This window comes from Gouania willdenowi, chromosome 22 (genome assembly GCF_900634775.1).
Source record: "Gouania willdenowi chromosome 22, fGouWil2.1, whole genome shotgun sequence".
NCBI lineage: Eukaryota > Metazoa > Chordata > Actinopteri > Blenniiformes > Gobiesocidae > Gouania > Gouania willdenowi.
The window spans coordinates 10844749-10867343 of NC_041065.1; the positions used below are offsets into that span (position 1 = coordinate 10844749).

At 37.2% G+C, this 22595-nt stretch overlaps 1 protein-coding gene across 1 annotated transcript in view; it reads right to left on the reverse strand.

The window, feature by feature from the left end:
• The window catches only part of mta1 (metastasis associated 1), a 65984-nt gene extending 44915 nt beyond the window's left edge, over positions 1–21069 (reverse strand). Inside the window, exon 1 of the mRNA XM_028437904.1 lies at positions 20911–21069. Within this exon, the coding sequence (XP_028293705.1) occupies positions 20911–20938 (28 nt within the window). The 5' untranslated portion in view covers positions 20939–21069. The remainder of the gene's footprint in view (positions 1–20910) is intronic.
• Between the last annotated feature and the right edge of the window lie 1526 nt (positions 21070–22595).

Consider the following 22595-nt stretch of genomic DNA (forward strand, 5'->3'; position numbering starts at 1 on the left):
TTTTCTTAACTTGTAGGTATTCTGATCATTTGTAATAGGTATTTTATTGTGATAAATATATACAATCTTTAAATTGTGAACTGATATACAGTACATTAATATTGCTCCTAAGTAAAGGCGTTAGGATGAGTTTGTCATGGGGAGAGGTTCATACACTCCCCAAATGCCTGAAGTACAAACAGAGAGCATCCTGCATATGATAGTCATTGATATGAGACCAATATCCATGGTTGAGAACGATACAGACCTTCCATCCAGACTACACCTTACCATGCACAACTCTTTATTTGGTTTAAAGTTCTTACCACCTGAACCTGTAAGGCAGGTTAGCAACATCTTTTGTTTTTTCACAACGTGTTTCTATCATGAGTAGTTGTTCAAGACCACATGCACTTTGTTTTATTTCATCTATTCATTTTTTATTGTGATCACAATTTCTCATTTTGAAAATACAACTTCTATAAATGCATTATTTTGTTCTGTCATTGTTTCATTTCCTTTCTGTAAAACATGCTGTCAGAGTACAACAGGGTCACTTCCACAAGTGTGAGGATTTAAATAGCCATTCAAAAATATGTGCTTCAAAACAAAAACAATAATCGTGATTAGTCGACTAATCGAAAAAATTATTGATAGATTAGTCGACTACAAAATAAAATCGTTGGCTGCAGCTCTACTTGAGTACTTGTAATGCATTACTTGCAACACTGGCCTGCACTTCACCTGCCTGGTGAAACAGAGCAGGAGAGATGAAGACGAGCTACGAAACACCTTTAAAACCTCATAATACCTCATGTTTTTCCACTTCTCATCTAAGATACGGGGTGCTGCCTTAATGGCTTTTGACCCACAGTACTTCTGCTCCTGTCCTCCCATGTTATATGTGATTGTCTTTTCATGTTTCTTGGACGGGATGTAACTGGAACCTCGAGGATGAATAAAGTATTCTGAATCTGACTACAGACTACAGAGAAGTGCTTGTGGGAAATGTAGGAGTTTATTGGAAACTACTATGAAGCGGAGCGCTCGAGTATGTAAACTCTGAGGATTGCGGACAGTCCGTACGTTTGGCCCGAGTATGTTTGGGCTTTAAAGCTGCACTACTTGAATCTTGAACCATGACAGAGGGGCATGGCTTAATTCAAACCGTAAATCCTGCCCCCCACTCTGATAACCCCTCCCAGTCTCTTCCTCTCTGGAAGTAAACAAAATCGTGCACGAAATCGCGCACGAGAACTGAACGTGCTACTGGTAAAACACGCAAAAGGATGCACACAAAATATAGGAAAATGGAACATTAGATTACCTGTCTAGAAAGAAAACAGCCAAGACTGAAAACAAGTTTGCACCGTGCACGCGCTTCACTATATATCGCATCAGCCAATGAGGAGGCTCCGTTGTGGGCTCTGCTTACCCCTCCTTTCTCTAAATTCTGTGATTGGAACTGGAGGGGGTGACCGACAAGATTTTGTCTTCCGGGGTTTTATTAACTAAAATACTTCATTATAAGGCACAGACAGCACGCAGACATACAATTTTTTCAGAAATGATTACTTCTTACGATATACTATTAATAAGAATCTTTTTTTTTAATTAAAGAAAATAATTTGAGAACCCCAGCTTTAAGGTTGAAGACTTCTTCTAAAAGACAGCATCCATAGTTTTCCACATCAACTCTTTGTTTAAGCGTTCAATAAATTCACTATAAGTTGAACATGTGAAAGCAAGGCTGGCTCCTCAAACGAGTGATTATTCACTGAATATTTAAAGTTCTAGCAAAAAGTGTTGCAATAATTAATGAAAAGCCTGATCAAAATGCTGTTTCAACACGGAGTGGGTCTCATGACAGACAGCGGAGAGAAACGTTGACGTATAACTGCAAGCTTTTAGCTCAGAGGGACCCATTATTCGTGAGCCAACATGAGTCATGACCGTTTCGAAATGCAGCAGAACCACATGTCCAGCAATTAGTTTTGATGTGGTGTTGGGTGTGAAGCGCCGCCACGAACTAGGACTTATTCTTGGTTGGAGACAGCATGGCTCTCCGTGCCTTTGGAACTTACATTAGCAAAAAAGGATTTGCCTTTCTATTCACCAATCCAAGAGAAAAGTCTTTGAAAGAGGAGTTTCCAACATGTGAGGAACTAAAGAGAAAGTTGAAAAGAGCGACAGTGATAGAGTGGGCCTGTGGGAGCGGAGCAGCGTCACACCATTTCTCCATTTCCCATCAGCCCTCCTGATGCCTAACCACATATGCGATCACACGACTCTCCATCCCCCACTTCCAGCCTTAGCCAATTCGGGTGGAGGCAGCTGTGATGTCACAGTGCAGTCAAATTTTGTGTGAGCCAATCAAGGCACGGTATCGAGCCCCAAAAGAGAGTCTGCAGACTGATTCACACCAGGCCATGGAGAAATACATGAACACAGAGGCAACGATAGCACAAAAGTCAACTGTAAACTGGTGACAATGATGTAAAAAAGAAGTAAATGAAGTAATAATTAGACATCAACTCAAAGGGTAAATGTAAAAAAACAAAAACTGGTCAATTCTGCCAGGTGTACCCCACCTGGTGAGGTACACACTGGGCAGGTTACCAATGCATTCAAAGACTACAACTCAGAAACACTCTGGGTGAACCCACAATGCTCACAACTACCATAAACCTCATACAGATCTAATAATAGCCCATCATAGAGAAAAGTCATGTGAGACAGTCTTCAGAGTAGTGACCTTAAACCACTAAGTCATCATGGATTAAGTACTTAGAAGTTAATGCTTATTCTTACTGTTCTCAAATTGGAATTTACTAAAATATTGATATGTTTTTATTAGATTAAACATGTCCCAGGAAAGAAAAATGCAGCAAAGCCTTTGTAAAAATATTTATATTTCTGTGGCTGTGATAGAACTACAACACACAAGTTACTATTATTGTAAAATGGCACCACGCACGCAAAATAATTTAATTGAGATTTTTTTTCCTCAATATTGCGATAGCGATTTAATATGCAATTATTTTTTCAAGAGCCTCTTGTTGTCATGTATTTTTCAATGAACACAAGCAATACGTCAATCTGTTTCATAATAAACAATTTCAGATTTATTACATTTAAATATGACAAAATTGGTAAATTACTTATGATAGTGTAATATAATACTATGGATAATTGCTGCCATCTGTTAATTTACAGTTATTAGATTGTTTTATGTAAAATGATATTAAATCTGTAATAAATACAGACAATTGATTTATAACAATAAAGCAAAACAAATCTGTGGCTTTACCTCTTCAACATATCTAATTAACTTCACGTTTCATGAAACATGTAAACTGTACTTCTTAAACACTCTCTGTAATTAACAGGACAGTCTATAAATAAATTAAATAAATAAATAAAGCTTAATAATATCCAGTCAGTAACATCACACACACTAAACTGCAGGAAAAGTAAGGAGAACTAATATCTGCTTTAACCAATTTGATGTTTTTTAAGTGAATCAAACTCCCAGCAAACTTAAAATAAATTATTACCAAAAAAAAAACGTTTTATGAAAACGCGATATCGCAAATTCAATTAATCGTTCAGCCTTAATTCTTACTGTTCTCAAATCAAAATTTACTAATATATTGATATGTTTTTATTAGATTAAACATGTCCCAGAAAAGGAAAATGCAGCAAAGCGTTTGTAAAAATATTTATATTTCTATGGCTGATAAAACTACAACACACAAGTTACTATTATTGTAAAATGGCACCACGCACCCGTGCGCGCGCACGCACGCACCGCTACATGTTGCTACATTTGGCATTGTAGCTTTTATTATTTGTAGTTAATTCATGCAGATATGCTTGTGTTCTTGTGTCACCAAATTTCTAATTTGATGGGCTGAAGAAGTTTACAACCTACACATTAACTTAAAAGGCATGTGTGATGAACTTAGATTGCAAACTTATTTAAAAGATTGTATATGATACGAGAGGTTCAGTGACAGTCAGGTAACTTTGGTCCTGATTTCATGTTAGGTAGCCACGGGTAATAAGTCGGCCTGGGATGATAAAACACATTTTGTTGGACGATATATTGTCCCACAAATGATTGCTAATAAACAATATTATTGACAACGTTCTTTGAGACCAAGTTAACCCGTAATGTAATGAAAAAATATCATAAAAATGCAAGTGAAGACTTTCAAATACAATAAACTTTTATTTTTACCTCCGACAAGGTGGTTATGTTTTTGCCAGCGTTTATTCATTTATGAATTTATTTATTTGTCTAAATAGTCAAACTCAAAATCTAATTTTAAGTTTTCAGGAAATAAAATGGTAAAAAAAAAAAAAAGTGGAAAAATTTGGTAATGATCCCGATTAACATCAACAAGTACTATAGTCTACAATTTAAGGGAGTTATAACGTCTCTGTCATCCCAGCTAATAATGCACAATCCCCTGGAAGTGAGGGAGTGACATGTGGCGATGCCAAATTTGCAACTTTAACATAAATAAAATGATAAACATTGAAGCAATATACCTGACTTCATTCCTGTTAATGCTCTGAGACAAAACAAATACAGGAAATAATGCATGATTGAAATAAAACTTTGAAATTGACATCAAAGCTTCCACCTTAGTGATGAAAGGAGCAAAAAAATAAAGAAATAGATAGTAAATGGTAGGGTTGTTTGGTAAGATGGGCTTCCAAACTTGTAGATCACCGACATTAAGATTTATGGATTCAACTAACAACTCTTTCCACATAAAGCGATCTGATTATCATTTCTAAACGATCAGTGGGAGCACATTTAATTCCCTATTTTCATTTGGCAACACCTGATCTCCTGACAATGAGCACTTTTTCAAATTAGATGACATTAATAATACCCTAGTGCCCCTATGCAATATACATAATTAGAGATCACTTATTACTTGAGACGTGTTGCACACTGATTTTGATTTTAAAATGTCCAATCGGTTGCTGAAGTGATACTTGAGATTCAAATATTTGAAGCTTCCAGGAAACCAGGAGCGTGAACCTCCACCCACGCTTGACCACACACACACACGCGCACACACCTCTGCAAAGCCCTGTCCAAATTCTACACAAACACGAGTCTTTCTGTGAGTACAAAAACATATAGAAGAACTTTCCCATCATCTAATAAAAATGTCACAAAATTCATTGTTTTGAAATAATAATGAGCGTGGGGGCCCCCGACGTTGTAATTTTAATTCCCTATGGAGTGGTGTCGCCCCCTACGTTCATTTTTCAGCAGCGTAGGGGGGATTTTCAGTTTTTTTTTCTTCTTTTTTTTGTTTTGAAATTGGTACAGTCATAATAATTGTTGCACACTTGGACACAAAAGGGACTTCCAGATGTGCACGAGTTGTTTTAACTCTATTTTTAATCTACATAACCTAGAAACTCATACAACAGCCGCACCATCTATCTAATACAGGCAATTTGGTCGGATGCTCCCGTCTTCACCTTAGGCCCCCCAAGGATGCCGCCTGTGTGCATCCTCTGCTTGGTAACCCTAATCATCGTCCGATATAAACAGCGTGCTTCAACCGGGACGTAGTGTGTAGCGGTACATGGAGCTGCTCGTCATGTTTGGAACTTGCAACGGATCATTCTACGGATGTGAATACCGTCCTGTTGAAACAGGTTTGGGTTTAAAGAGACATTGGCTTTATTGGGGTCACAGAGGTTTGGGGCGTGTTCTCTCGGGCCGGGTCTTCTTTTTTCGGCCCGATTAAAGCTCCTCTGCTTTGTAACCCATAAGCACCGTCCAATATAAACAGTGTGTGTGTGTGTTTATTTAAATTTGAAAAGTGTGACTTGGAATCAGTCTTTTGAATAAAATGTTGTGTATTGTCTATACAGTGTGTGCGAGTATGTATTAGTGGAGGATCTATACCATGCATGAGTAACTCTCTAACTACATTCATCATCTTCACTAGGGATGTAACAATTCACTCAACTCCCGATACGATTCGATTCGCGATACTGGTTTCACCATACGATTCTTTCACAATTTATTTTACAAAATGGGACTGTAGACAAATGACTGAAAAAAATAATATATTTTTTTGGGTAAAAAACTAGAAAATACTGTACTATTTTCCTTTTATTTTTCATTGTCAAAAGAATCCCTTGATAAACTATTCAAAACAATGCAATTTAAAAATAAATCTTGAATGAAATAAATAAAGGAATAATACAAATGAAGAAGAAGCCTATTAATTTAAATTCTGGTTCTATAGTAAACAATGCAAAACTGCATAATAGTTCTTTTTCTTTTTAAAAGTGCAACTGAAAATGTATTTTGTGCCTTAACAATTAGACTTTTTTTTTTTTTTGTTAAACAGTAATTTCACTGTATTTATGTCAGATATTTGCTTGGACCAGCAGAGGGCGCTGGTAACCCAGTGGTTGGTTGGCATGCAAAAATTCTTGCAGTGAAGAAGAGATGCTATGCTAGCAGACAGAGCTAATAGAAAAACGTGTCTCTTACAGATATTCACGTAATATTACAGATATTTTTTCGGTGCTAAAGGGGTAAGGAATCATTTATGAACATGTTTAACAGTAGAAGGCGGCCAGAAAGAAAGTAGTAGCCGAATCCGCCCACCGCCAACACTTCTGGACAAGAGAAGGATAAATATCACCCTCTGCTGTTTAAAAAACATACTGCGATTCAATTTTCACAGTATCAACGTGAATCGTGATACCTATGAACCGATTTTTAACTGCCTTACGATTAATCCTTACATTCCTAATCTTCACTAATTCCACAAATAACTTTTAGCTTTAAATTTAGGCTGCAACAAAGGTAACAAAACTACAACAACAAAAAATGACAACTTTAGCTTTACTTTACTATAAATTTCTAAATTTTCTGCACCAGGGCAATTCCCTATGCTGTGAAAAAATCCTGGTGAGACCCCTGCTCCCCTATTTTAGGCAAAAAGCAATCCTCACGTAAGTTTAGGTTTTGAGTACATGCCAGTCCAGATTTGATTTGTCGATATGATGCTTTTTTGAACTAGAAAATAAAAAAAAGTTTTACAAGAATTACACGCCTCAAACATGGTTTCTCTGTATAAAAATAAATCAAATTAACAGTTGAATGCAGAAGCGCAAGCAATTGGATCCAGAGATGACGGACTAACACTCTTTAATTCAGAATAAAAGTTAATTCCTCTTTAAACTGACCTTTTAAACACTTGCAAATTTCATTATTTCTTCTTTAAGATAATTCTGGTCGTTTTGCGCATGCACGACTTGCCAAGATGACGCGCTGGTGACAAAATAATCCAAGATGGCCGCCCGGACACCAGCAGAGACTATTTATTTAATAAGAGCCTTAAAAGACATGGATATAATGAAAAGAGTGGAAGAATAAACAAGTGGACATTCACACAGACTTATTACAGGATTCCTGCAGTTTTATTCAACTTAATTCAGGACCTTTTAAGACTTTTTATTGTCTTTTGAAAATAAATTTAAGACCAACTTCACAGTAAACGTAATTGGGGAGAAAAAACACCACATCAATTACATAGGGTTAGGGTACATTTTTTCTAGTGTCTATTGCAGACGTGCAACTGGCAGCCCCCAAATTAAACACAAAAATACACAAAATGACAGTAAAATACACAAAAAAGAAAAACACAAACAACTAAGAAATCTTTAAAACAACAAAAATACAAAAATGAAAACCATTAAGAAAATTCTTTGTTTGACAGGCAATTTTCAGTACATTTACATTTTTCCATGTTGTTTATACATTTAAAAAATAAAAAAAAACTCCGAATGTTACCATTTTTTTTTTTTTTGAAAAGTGAAACTAATTACATTCATAAAATCATACTTTTGAAAATTTAAGACTTTTGCAACATTGATTTAAGATATTTTAATGACAATTAAAGTGTTATTTTTAGATTAATGAATTTATTAATAATAATAATAATAATAATAATAATAATAATAATAATAATACTGCATCAATTTTATATAGCACTTTATCATAGACACTCAAAGTCACTTTACAGAATTAAGGCATTGTTCTTTCACTGCACACTTAGTGGTGGTAAGCTACTATTGTAGCCACAGCTGCCCTGGGGCAGACTGACAGAGGCGAGAATGCCATAATGATCCATTGGCCCCTCCGACCACCACCAACACTCAGTCACACACTACATTCATACCAGGCAATGTGGGTGAAGTGCCTTGCCCAAGGACACAATGACAGATACCATTGGGGTGACTGTCCCCCCACTGTGGCACCTGGAATTCTCAGTGGTCTCCCATCCAACTACTAACCAGGCCCATGCTTAGCTTCTGAGATCTAACGGGATCGGGCAATGACAGACTGATATGGCCTTTTAAGACTTTTTAAGGATCCGTGGGAACCCTGTATTACACACACGGACCTCGGCAAACTGAACAGCTTCATCGGTGCTGTGCGGCATGGAGCGCCAGAGCTTCGCTAATGACGCGCATATCATTATAAAGTTAATTTTTCACTCTACGTCCTGTATAGTGGAGGTAGAGCAGCTGTAGCATTAACCGCTGGCTTTGATTGACCAAAGTACGGACTTCTATCTCCTTTCTCCGCTGCTCTCTCTCTCTCTCTTCTGCTCTGTGGAGCAAAGTGAAACCGTGTGTTATTGTCCAGCTACTGCTTCTAAACAACAATAAAAATAAAAGAGAAAACAGTTCTCATGTGGTCTTCTATGTTGGAGCCCAAAAGAAAATGTTATGTGTTTTTTCCCGATAGACGTGAATACGTAACATTCACACCCTGTCCAATCAGAACCCTTCCCAGACCTAAAGCGGAATTGAATAAAGCCGAATAAACCGGTTTTACATGTAAACCTCAATTTGGAATTAATATTTCCATGTAAAAACAAAGCAGAACACTTTAATTTCAAATGATTTAATTCCGAGTAACTAATTCCGAATAGAAAAACATCATGTAACCGTGGCCAGTGTGTTTGTCAGTCAGTCAGTGGGAGAGAGAGAGAGAGAGAGAGAGAGAGAGAGAGAGAGAGAGAGAGAGAGAGAGAGAGAGAGAGCTCCCTAATGGGACAGATTGGACTGTTTCAGGTTTGCTCTCCTCTCTCTCTGATGCCATTTTGTAATTGGTCCACTTTTGGTTTGCACCCTGCACAAGTCGTGTGTGTGTGTGTGCGTGTGTGTGTGTGTGTGTGTGTGTGTGTGTGTGTGTGTGTGTGTGTGTGTGTGTGTGTGTGTGTGTGTGTGTGTGTGTGTGTGTGTGTGTGTGTGTGAGATACAGTACAGTGCCGGTGATTAGTCTCCCGAGGGGACGAGCAGCAGAGTTGCACGCGGAGAAATATGGAGGAAGGAGTAGAAATAATAATAATGTAAGCATGCTCGTCTGTGAGACAGTGTGTTATGAGACTAATTAGCACGTCCTGGTGCACAATCCAGTGTAGAATGTCCAACTAGCCACTGCGGCTAAAGGAGTTCTCCTGCAGAGAATGCACATTGGTCAGGCATAGGGCTGGATGAAATGCATCAAAACTCATATCTCTATATTTTTCTCAAAATGGCAGTAGATTTAAATTCAAACAAAGTCTTACCAAAAAGATGATGCAAAATGCCCCACAGGCACTTTTTTTTATTTATTAACAGCTTGACAATTTCTTCCACTTAAGGATTGTGCTACTCTAAGGGACAGCACGTGTGAGTGAGTTCTGTAGTTTGGCTTGTTTAGGGGAAGGTCTAGGTTAGGACGCACTCAGTAATCATCCAACTGTGCTTTTCATGCTGTTCTGGGAAGCAGTGAAAGCAACGACTCCTAAAAAAAGTATTTTGATACAAAATAAGTTACAAAAAAAAAAAATGTATATAGCTATAGACGATATTGATATTTTCTGTTACAATAACTGCAACTTAAGTTAAATTGTACAGTTTGAAAAAATAGTAGTGGGAACAAGCAAAGCCGTGTCAGTGTATGTGTGTGTGTGTGTGTGTGTGCGTGTGTGTGTGTGTGTAATTGCATTTGCGATATTATCACGATTTCATAAAACACGATTTTCTAATCACAAAGGCTGTGTTTATTTTCTTCTTCTTCCTGTCCTGTTAAGTTCAGAGAGTCTTTAGGAAGTACAGTCCACATGTTTACATGTTTCATGAAACGTGAAGTTAGTTAGATATGTTGAAGAGGTAAAACCACAGATTTGTTTGCTTTATTGTTGTAATCTGTGCTTTGAAATGTATATTTTATATTTATTTAAAGTTTAGATAATTCCAAAATTGTTTATTATGAAACAGATTGATTTATTGCTTGTGTTCATTGAAAAACACATGACAAGAGGCCCTTGAAAAAAAATATTGAGCAAAAAAAAAATTGCAATTAGATTATTTTCCAAAATCGTTCAGCCCTAGTGTTCTCCCTGTTGTTAAAGCTATGGTGTCTTTATACTGCCAAACATGGTAAAACCGGGTTTCTTCAAACACTCACACACGCGTGCCCCTCATCACACTTCCATGTCTGCATATGATCTGTTTTGAACATTTTGTGTTTGTTGTTTTTTTTTAAACATCATTTCCATCAGTCAGCTCTATTCAGAGCTGTTAATTTGATAGCAACAGTGCTAAGATTGCGGTTTTCAATTGAAGTAGAATTTGCTTTTCTGATGTGCTTGAAACTTTGGTTTGTATGTTCACTTTCTGAGCAAACAGATGTGTTGGTTAGTGTTAACGGATGGGAACTGGCTCGATTCGTACAATACCTCAAATTATGCTTAAATTAGCCCCAACATTTATAAAACACATTGGAACCTCCTCAAAAATGAGACTGTGATCGGTTTGGCATTTTAAACATATCTTTCACCCAATTAGCAGCCCTTCATTTTGCAGGATGGCAGCATCAGACATTAACTCTGCAACTGAACCCATCGGAGTGGGAGAGATCGAGAGACAATTGCCAGTGTGGGAATTTAACACAACCATCAGCCAGCGTGTGAATAGCAACTTTAGTCAGTTTGGGGATTAATAAACAGAGCAACACCTTCAAGAACAATGTAAAACATAACCAGCCGCTTGGAGAAAACAGTCACCAGCTAAATGAGATACGGGCAAAGACAGTCGGAGTGTGATGGTATCTCCATATGGTGATATATCGCGATATTTTTTCACACAATCGATTATCGATATGATCGCGCTAAGTATCGATTTTTTAATTTGATCTTATTTAATTTTTTTCATTTATTTATTAAAACTTTTCTGCTTTTTCACTAAAATGTGCAGGTACGCCTTCACAGAATTGTCACTGTTTGTTGAAGGAACCAATATATTGTTTACTGGAATATTACACTATAATGGCGTCACTGGTAAGAAAGAGCCTATGTTTTGTTTACACAAAGCACTATTGGAGATACTTATTCGTTTACATTGGAATATTGACACTTGCACTAAAATAGTGTCACTGTTCATAGGACACTTTTTCAATTTATTGTCTTTCAGAGATAAAAATTGTATTTTTTCACTTAATCTCTTTTTTTTCTTGTTATATATCGTGAGCATTGCATCGCGTATCGTATCGTGAGGTACACAGAGGTTCCCATCCCTAGAAGATATAAACACATTTAGCTGAAACTATTGGTTTGTTATAAGGTATGATTAAATTAATATTATGCTATGTCATTATTGTAGACTCACTTCTATTTCACTTCAAATCTTTAAAAAGCCTTAAATGCGTGTGAACACTTTTGAAGGTTTGTCATACTCTGTTCCAGCTCAGATCATTCCAGTGTTTCCACACTATCACTGTTTAGAGAACAAAAACTTTAGTTGAAAAAAGAAAAACGTTCTAAGGTGCCCACTTCACGTCTGTGTACTGTATACCCTGTTATGAACTCAGTCAGTGTTGACCTGCATATAGCCTTCCCAGCTATCAGCTCTCTATGGGCAGGAACAGGCTATATCACCTCACAGGAATGAATACAGTAAGTCTATGTAGTATATGGGTGAATTTATTAACTTACAAATCTATTTTTTAAATGGTGGACTGTTGCAGCAACCGTTGCTTAGCTGTCATGTACGGTAAATTGATTAAATCTGGGTCACTTCTACGTATATTCTTTCAATAAAACAAGGGACTAGTGTTTAACTATCTTAGTTCAACAGCCAGAAGAGCACAGCTTTCCCAGCATGATTTGTGTAGTGTTGTGGTTTCAACAGAAAACTCATTACCTCTGATTGACAAGACTGTCCCCGTTTATATTAATGCTGCGTTCACCGAATTCGTCTTCTGTACGAAATGTTCCGCAGGGTCCGCAGGATCAAAAAATGTCCCCATTCGCTTCATACGCATGTCTGAAGCGAAGCCCCGCCCACCAGCAACACATCCAACTGGGTGAGTTTCACTGCCTGCTGAAGCGAGGAGCTGAGCTCCTTTTTCTCCTCTCATAAACATAAACCACCAGTGAAAAAAGCTGGTGTGATTAGCAGCTAATGCTATCCTAGCTCAGTGCTGACTTTCAAAGATGAAAACTACAGAGAGAACTTTTACCAGCTGCTACCACCTCCTCGCTGATTCTCCTCCATGCCAAATTCTTCCTAGTCCGGTCCCGGTTATAAAGGCCATGTCATACAGCTCCAGGCGGTCACACACAGCTTCTACTCCATGGTTGAATAGACCGGTGTCAGTGTTGACCTCATCGTCAACAAAGACTCTGATTGGCTTTCGTCATGCAAAACAGTCGCAGGAGTTCAATATTTTCAACTCTTGCACTTGCACTTGCAGGGCCAACGCACATGATGCGCGGATCAGAGCGCATCGCCGCACAGGAAAGATTTATCATTTATTATTAAAGATCTATTCATTGGCTTTGTATGTAATCTGGACGTACGGACATTTCCTGACACATCCAGTGTGAACGCAGCATAAAGCCAACTGGTCAACCCTACTGGTCTGACTCATTTTGGCTTAAAAAACAGTTCAATTCCTGAAACGGAAATGGCCATATTATTATGAATTACTTTTTACTCATTTTTTAAAACAAAATGAAGATGAAATTGCAATATAACAACGTTTATGCTCACGCATGTTTTGGGACATGCCCTGTCTATAGTGGGTCACTTGCTAACACCACAAAACAGTAAGACATTGACATTTAACATATGGTAAAAAAAAATTTACAATAAGATATCTTAACTATAAAGAATGTGTCCTAGAGGAAAGAAGGACTAGAATTCTGAAATGTAGTCACAGAAGAGCTTGAGCATCACAGACCAGGCCCAGGTAAGGGCTGAGATTTCAGACCAGTCTTATTTTCCAAGGGAAAGACAAAACACTGAATACAAAACTTTCTATGTCATCGTCAACTGTGTGCAAGCTATGTAGGACAACGTCAAAGCTACTTCATACGGTGCTGGATATATTTTCCTGCCCTGGCAGTACCTGTGACGCAGCGCCATGACGATAGACTTCCTTCCCTGCTTATGGAAGTGAAGCACTCAGAAGTAGCGCAGCACACACTGGCCACGTTTACATGGGAGCTTTAATTCAGAATAAAAGTTAAATCCTCTTTAAACTGCCCTTGTAAACACTTAAGTCCGAATGGAAATCTAATTTCAAATTGAACTTAAATCCGAATTAGGTGGCTGGTTTAATTCCACAATCTTGTAAACGTTTAATTCCGCTTAAGGTTAACTCCAGTCCTTCTGCGCATGCTCGCACATGCTCGTACTGTCCACACGTACCGTGTGATGGTTACTCGGAGAAAAGTGGTCATGTGATCAGGTATGTCACGTTCTGTGACGTGTATTCGCGGTGTTTCCATAGTGCTTTTGTGACACATTTGAATATCGAAACGTCTGAAATACCTCCTCATGAAAGCATACAAACCTTTTTGCGATTTGAGCGTTTTTTTTTTTTAATTAGGGTGTTTCCATTACCAGTTTTTATTGCGCTATTTAGATTTTGCGCATTTCCAAGGGTAATGGAAACACAGCTATTGTCAAGCTGCTGCTTCAAAACTACAATCAAAATAAAAGTGAAAACAGTTCTTATTATGTGGCCTTTGTTGTGTGTTTTTTCCCGATAGACATGATACGTCACGTTCGCCCCCTGTCCGATCAGAACCCTTCCCAACCCCCAGACCTAAAGCGGAATTGAATAAAGCCTCAATTCGGAATTACTATTTCCATGTAAACACGAAGCATAACACTTTCATTCAAAATAATTTTATTTAGAATAATTAATTTGGAATCAGAAAACATCATGTAAACATGGCCACTGAATCAAGTGGCTCGCGGCCTGTTCCTTTAAAACAAAGACATCAAGACCTCAGGAGACGCCTTTGGTCCCCTTTCTCATTCAACACAAGTCATTGCTTTTCTAAGAAAATCCTGCATTGTCTTGCAAAGTAGCAGCTCTCCTTTCACAGTGGTCTAGTGGTCTGCTCTGCTTTGTATCTGACGTGGGGCTGACACAAGTCCCAAGAGATGCCGGAGGTTGTTTTATAGGCGTATTCATAGCTTAATTAATGATGCTTTTTGGTTTGTTGTATTATTTCATTTGCCATTTAAAAATGAAACGTTTTATTGGCTGTTGTAAATTTGCTTTAAGCTAACTCTGGTACAATGCATCAAATGAAAACATATGTTTTATTGTACATGTTCCCTTTACAAAGAAATAAAAATAAAAAAATTAATTACAGCAGGCTGTTTGTACCATTGCTAATAACAGTCACAAGATACAAAACTAAACCTTCTTGGTAGCCCTTAGTTTTCACTTTATCAACATATTTACAAGCAACTGACTGACTGACTGACTGACTGACTGAAAGTGGACAATTCCTTTTGTGCATGTCCTTTATGGCACAATTATTAACATGAGTAAAATCTAAGTTAAAATAATTTCTTATGGAAACTGTCCTCAGAATTCAAACACTTTCCCGCTGCATTATGGTATTTTATTTATGACATATTGTAACTCCATAAAACCTTGAACATTCTACTTTCATAGTTGCCAGTTCTTATACTACCATTCCTCAATACATCATTTCAGTGAATGCTGAGGCACATGTTGAGCAGAAATGAAAATTTTTTATTTGTATTTTGGTGTAAATAGCCAAAGGATTTCGAGCATAATTCCTCTTTAAAGCAGAATAAAAGTTAATTACTCTTTAAACTGGCTATGAAACACTTAATTCCTAATGCTAATTTAGTTCCGAATTAGGGCTGGGCGATATATCGAATATACTCGATATATCGCAGCTTGTAGTCTGTGCGGTGTTGAAAATGACCATACCGTTAAACTCGCGGACTTTTTTTTTTTTTTTTTTTTTAAATATTTTAGTGGCATTATGCACAAAAGGGCACTATTTGTTTTTAAAATATTGTAGTGGCATTATGTACAAAAAGTGCACTTTAATTTTGTGTTTTGAAATGCCATGTGAGTTGCATCCTGCACTAATGTCTTGTTTTGAAATGTCTCTGTGACAATTTTGCACAGAACGTGCACTTTCTGTTGACAATTTTATGTTTGAGCCACTCACTGTTTAATAAATACAGTTATGTCAACTTTGACTTAGTTGTGATATCCCCTTTTTTGCATGAAAGTTTAAAATTGGCATATATTAATGCAGTATGATCAAGAATGTTTTAATGTAGACATATAGAATCATCATACTGGTGTGATTTTGTGCATCAAAGTGTTAATTCAAGGGTAATGCAAAATATCGAGATATATATCGTGTATCGTGACATGGCCTAAAAATATCGCGGTATTTATAAAAGGCCATATCGCCCAGCCCTATTCCGAATTAAACTTAAATCTGAATTTGGTGGCTTATAATTTCGAAATAAATAATTCCTCTTTCTTGTAAACACTTAATTCCGCTTTAAGTTAATTCCGGTTGTTCTGCGACTTGCCACGATGACGCGCTGATGACGACATAGTCCAAAGATAGCTGCCCAGACACCAGCCGAAAATATTAATTTATTAAGAGCCTTAGAAGACATGGATATGATGAAATGAGTGAATGGACGGAAGAATAAACATGCAGACATTCACACGGACTTATTATACACACACAGACGTCAGCAAACTGAACGGCTTCATGTACTTTTTCACTCTATGTCCTGTATAGTGGAGGTAGAGCAGCTGTAGCGATATCCAAAGCCATTTTTTTTTTTTTTAAAACACAAGCTGGTCAACATGCCCAGGTTTCAGCACATTTCTTTGTGCCGTTACAATGTCTCCTGCAGTGGAAAAAACTTTCCAGGTTAAATAAAAGTTAAAAAAATATTAATAATACTTTTTTTTTTTACTTTTTTAAATAAATAAATAAAAATCGATATGGATGCATTTTGAATCGATCCAAGAATCGCGCGACGCAATATCGCCAAATCGATTTTTTTCAACACCCCTACTAAAAACCTGTTTTAGGTATTACCACTCACTCCTTCCCTCTGTTCACAGCCACCACCATTATACCTAAGCTTCACGTGTCACCATATGCACAACTACAACATCACATCTCACTTTAAAATAATCAACTCTTCCCCACCCTTTCCATTTCCTACCTTGAGTTCCCTTCCCCCCTCACTTAGGTGTAACACTGCCCTCTCTTTTTATATCCTCCCTATAATAAATATAATAAAGTGTTTCTTACCCTTCCTTAGGGAGGGCTGGTGATGGTCAAACAAAATATATATATATTTTTTTTTTTTGGCCCTAAGGCCAATCTTGAAAAAAGTCCATATAACAGTCGACCTCGAGTTTGTGTTTTTATCCCGATAAACGTGACATCTCGTTCTCTCCCTGTCCAATCAGAACCTTCCCAACCCCCAGACCTAAAGCAGAATTGAATAAAGACGAATAAACCGGTTTTCCATGTAAACCTCAATTTGGGAATTACTATTACAATGTAAACACGAAGCAGAACACTTTAATTCTGAATAATTTATTTCAGAATAACTCATTCTGAATTAAAAAAAAACATCATGTACCCGTGGCCAGTGTGGCACAAAAGTGCTTTCAAAGCTTCCTGGAGTAGGTGCATCACTAAGGGTTATTTAACACCCGTTTAGTCCCAGATTCGGTCCGAATGGGCGGCAGAGAGGTGATCATTTTATCACCTTGGTTTACATTCAGAACAACAATAATGGAGTAAAGACTTCTCTAGGCAGAAAAACAGAAACCCAAAGAAGAGACTCTCATGTATGGATCAAAGCTGGCTCTAAGAGTGCTTCTGCCTTCTCCGTTTGTTCTTCCACATCATTGGAGCAGCAACAAGTTGTCATACCTTTGGCGGTTTTAAAGCCCTGTTATGTGCCGTCACCGGTTCTTTTTGACCACCCACAATGCCGTGCGGTGGACGTCATCTCCAATACATCCCGTTTCCAGTCGGCATCACATGTGCTTGCGTTCACGGCCAACCTAATTGCTCTGGCCTTCGATTGAAAATGCTCCGAGACAGGCAGAAACAATCGCTCTAGAATTCGCCTTTTTGATCCGCTCTAGACTTTGTTTGCGTGTTCGCGCCGACCAAACGAGGCGGACTCTCCGAGCAAACAAATCCTAGAGCGTTTTAACCACTCTAGGATCTGTCGGTGTGAATGCACCCTGAGTGCAAAGCAGAGGCTGGATGCAGTCATGTAGCGCAGGACAAAACAAAAGCAGAAACTAGAGCAGAGTGAGTGTGTGTTTGGCAGTCATATGTACATTACATAACAACATGTAGGAGTATCGATTCATGATATATTACAATTTTTCTTTCTATATTTCATTCTATTGTTGTTATTTTTATCATTACCGGTACATATATTTATGTGCACTTTCATGTGGAGTTGAAATAAATATCAGATCTTCTGACTGACCTGTACGACATGTAGGATTGAAGAAGATAATACTGTTAACTCATTCAGTGGCAGCCATTTTCAGATTTTCTACCCCCCTCAGTGCCAGCCGTTTTTGAGCATTTTGACTGATTTTTAGAGACCCACAGAATATTTTGTACTTTGACTATCTGAAATCTGACACCAGATTCTGAAAGATTGAAGCCTTTTTTTGTTTCTGGCTTGTTTGGGTCTCCCGTAATCAGTCGTTGAATAAAGCAAGTTTTACACAAATCTTCAGTGTCAGAGCAAAAAGCTGAGAAAAAAGCCTTTTTCTAAAAAAAAAAAAAAAAAAAAAAAAAAAAACCCTGTCAGTAACTTTAAAGCTATTTTTTGCTTTAGTGATAACTCTAACATCTGAACATTGTTTCCTTATATAAAACAAAAACTTTACTTTACTTATATCTAATGCTGTAAACAGTAGAAAGTAACTCTAACTTGGTGCAGTATTGAAAATATTCATGTTTAAAACAGAGTTAAGCCCACAGCACTGCGTTACACACAGATGTAATAAATCTGGGGTCTCCAACTCATTTTAGTTCAGGGGTCAAACATGGACCAGTTTAATCTTAGGTGGAAAGAAAGAGCAATTTCAACATTATTATGTGCTAGTTTGCACTTCTACGCATAAAAAATGAGGAATGTGGGGCACCACTATTATTCAAGCAATAAGTGACGGATATCAGTCCATGTAGGATGTTCTCCTTTAAACTTCATTGATTTTTGTAACTAATTTTTGTGGAATGATTTTAAGAAAATTGCAGCTTTTTATATAAATGGAGAGATCTTTCTAAAAACTTGAAATTGAAAATAACTGTCATCATGTGATGTAAGCAGTGGAAAACTGTGAGTTTTGTTTTTGGAGAAATGGGAAATTTACACAATAATTCACGTTTTCCCTGTCAATTTTACTTGTTTCTGCGGGCCAAACTGGATGCTATAAAGCAGGTGTTCTCAAACTTTTTTGGTCAAATACCCTCTTTGTACGACTACAATATTTTGCTTAGAAAAGTATTTAAAAAAAAACAACTATAGAGCATAATGATGGTATGAATGAGTGATAAACATTTTAAAGAATCTCATTTTGTAAATAGGTAAAAAGAAACAGTATATAGTGCAGTGGTTCCCAACCTTTTTTGGATCGTGGCCCCATTTTGATACCAAGAACTTCTGGCGACCACAAGGACATTTTTTTCTAGATCATGTTTGAGCTGAGATATTTGTTTTCCTTTCTTTTTTATTGGATTTTAGTTGAACTAGATTCACAAAGTGAACGTATATAAATGCAGTAAAGATTGTGTCGTTTTAATAAAAAATCTAAACTTTATTAATCTTTTTCGCACGATTGATTATTGATATGCTAAGTATCGATTTAAAAAATTATATTTTTGTGGGGGGAATTATTTTATTATTTCCAAAAGCCTTTTCTGCTTTTTCACTAAAATGTGCAGGTAGGTCTACACAGAAATGTTGTCACTGTTTGTTGAAGGAACCAATATTGTTTACTGGAATATTGCACTGTAATGGTTTCACTGGTAAGAAAGACCCTATTTTTTGTTTACAGAAAGCACTATTGGAGATACGCATTTGTTTACATTAGTATGTTAACACTTATTTACAGTAATGTTGCACTAAAATATTGCCACTGCTCATAGGACACATTTTCAATTTATTGTCTTTCAGAGATATAAAATAAAAATTGTACTTTTTCACTTAATCTTTTTTTTTCTTGGTATGTCATAGATTATCATAGATTGATTTCTGACCAATATATCAATAATCACAGTATCGTCATATCGTGAGAGAATTGTAATCGTGAGCTTTGTATTGCATATCGTATCGTGAGGTACCCAGAGGTTCCCGCCCCTAGCTGATATCGTGGGATGACATATTCTTACTGGTGAGAATGTTTTTGACGATAAATCATAAACAATAAAATATCGCACATTCCTATCTGCCAGTGCCTATCTACGGCTCACACTGGGTGCTAGGCGGGGGTACACCCATGGACAGGGTGCCAGTCCATCGCAGGGCGACACAGACAGACAGACAACCACTCACACTCACCTTCACTCTTACGGACAATTTAGAGACTCACGCCCATCAACCTAACAGTCATGTTTTTGGATAGTGGGAGAACTCAGCATGGGGAGAACATGCAAACTCCACCTCAGGGCTTGAACCTAGGACCTTCTTGCTGTGAGGTGGTCATGGTAACAAATAATCCACCGTGCGCATGATTTTAGAAAATTATGAATCGAAGAAAAATTGATTCAATTTTTTTTTTTTTTAACCCAGCTCTACTAAAAAAAAACCTTTAGATGATTATCAAAGACAGGAAATGAGTGGGAGGGGCTTAGGGGAATCCTCATTAGGATAAATTGCGTTGCAAAATTAAAATGCCCTTTTTATGGACTAATTTATTTTTTTCTACAGTCTTGTAAACATTGCAAGCTCAACTTTTAGCAGCACTGTGTGAAACCATGCATTTGGTGCTGGTCTGTAATGGGGGGGGTCTGTAATGGGGGGTGTATTGGGGGTATGTGAGCTACTTATTGTGTCTCATGTAAACACGAGTTGTAATGCACGCTAAAGTTTGATATAATGTCCACATTGGGGGACAAAGAGACGCAGTGCTGCTCACTTTAAGCTGCAGCCCTTGCACTAAAGTGTGTAAGTTATGAGGAAGCACCCGAAACAAAACCCTACTCTTCATCACCATCCTGCTCTACACAGTCACTACCACCACAACCACCACCACCACCATCATCATCATCATCATCACCATCATCATCATCATTATCATTATTATCCTCCTCCGCTGTGAAACACAAGGCTGGCTCCACGGCTTTGGAGAAATAAAAGCACGCAAAGCAAAGACGAAGCACGCTGTTTAAAAAAAAAAAAAAAAAAAAAAAAAAAAAAAAGCACAACCACGCAATAAGAGGCGCCGCGAAAATGTTGGCGACTCCCCCGTAAACACATCCCCGGGTAGAGCAGGGTTCCCGCCCGGTGCCGCCTTACCTCCAACCCGGTACATGTTGGCTGCCATGGCTGCCCGCTGCCTGGCTTCCTCCCCAGGTACACACTCACACTGGCTGTCCTGTCCTCCACAGCCGGAGCTGTTAGCACTGCCGCCGCTGTGTGTTGGAAAATGGAGGATTGATCGATACGAAAGAGACTGACGAGGGATCTTAAAGAGACAGTACCTTCCTCTGAGAACCCCTCTGCCTTACATGGAAGTTACATATAAAACAACAACTGATACAAACATTGTTACTTTTTCATTGTTTGACGGTCACAAAGTCCATTTTTACAAGTCAGTCTGGAATAGCTTTTTTTTTTCACGAGGCAACGAAAAAGTCGTTTAACCTGACGTCATTGTCCTCTGGAAAATGTACTACTAACTTAAACCTATATATATTCAACAAATAGCTATCACTAATATTAGTTACAATTCTTGTTTTACACGGGATTTATTTTATTTTATTTATTTGTTTCATAATTATAAAGCGTGTTGCTGCTGTTTCCGTTCAAATTGTGACCTGGAAAGACTGATTTTATTTTATTTTATTTTATATTGTAATTTTTTGTACATAAATAAATAAATATCCACTTGTAAACAAGTTCAAGAGCTTTTTTTGTTTTTTTTTTTTTTTTTTATTTTTTTTTAAATCATCGATGCAACATTCTGGTTAAATTCAAAAAAGGATATTGACATCAACTTTAGTTTTTTGCAATTTGTGCACCCAAAAAATGTTTTGAAATTATGAACACACCTGTTTGTGGCAATGTATTTCACAGTTTTATACCTGATAACAATAATAGGCAGTTTAACTCTTTCTTTAAAATATATTATTTGGTTTCACGGGGAGAGAGAGAAGAGAGAAGAGAGAACACTCATTGGATTGAGAACATTTGCTACATTTCACATCCACAAATGCATAATACCGGTACTTATTAGGATTCTTAGATCACTTAATCCAAACCTAAAGCTGTTAAAACCCTACAACTAGCTCTAAATGTATTACTCCAACTCTGTAATCATACTTCATATTATTAAATATGAATTGTTCTCAAATAAGGCTATTTGTCTTTCGTTAATATTTCATTTGTTAATGTTTTGTTAAAAAATCTGTAATATTTGTAAATTAATCCATACATCTTTTATGGAATTCTCGAGGTAGCCCCCGCCTCTGTTTTATTTTTGTTCAATATGTTCATGTTTTTCTGTTGAATTGTACACATGTACATTTTGGCAATAAATTAATTTGAAATATAATTACAAATACAACATATTCTATAGACAAATGTAGGTACTTTTATACAGTAGGTGTATATTTCTATGTTGTAATCATTCTGTTCTTTTCTAAAAAATAAAAAAAAAGGAACTAAAACCACTGATTAATCCAGTATTTATGTCAAATATGCATGGAACTTAATTAAAGCCAATAAATATTTCTCTCACAGGCTTTGTTTATTTATTGAAAGTGTCTATTGGTACGGTTACCGAAGTACGCGTACGTAGCTTCTTTAGGATTAGGCTTAGCATTAGGTTTAGGTTTAGGTTTAGGTTTAGGATTAGGTTTAGGGTTAGGGTTCGGCTTAGCATTAGGTTTAGGTTTAGGTTTAGGTTTAGGATTAGGTTTAGGGTTAGGGTTCGGTTTAGCATTAGGTTTAGGTTTAGGTTTAGGATTAGGTTTAGGGTT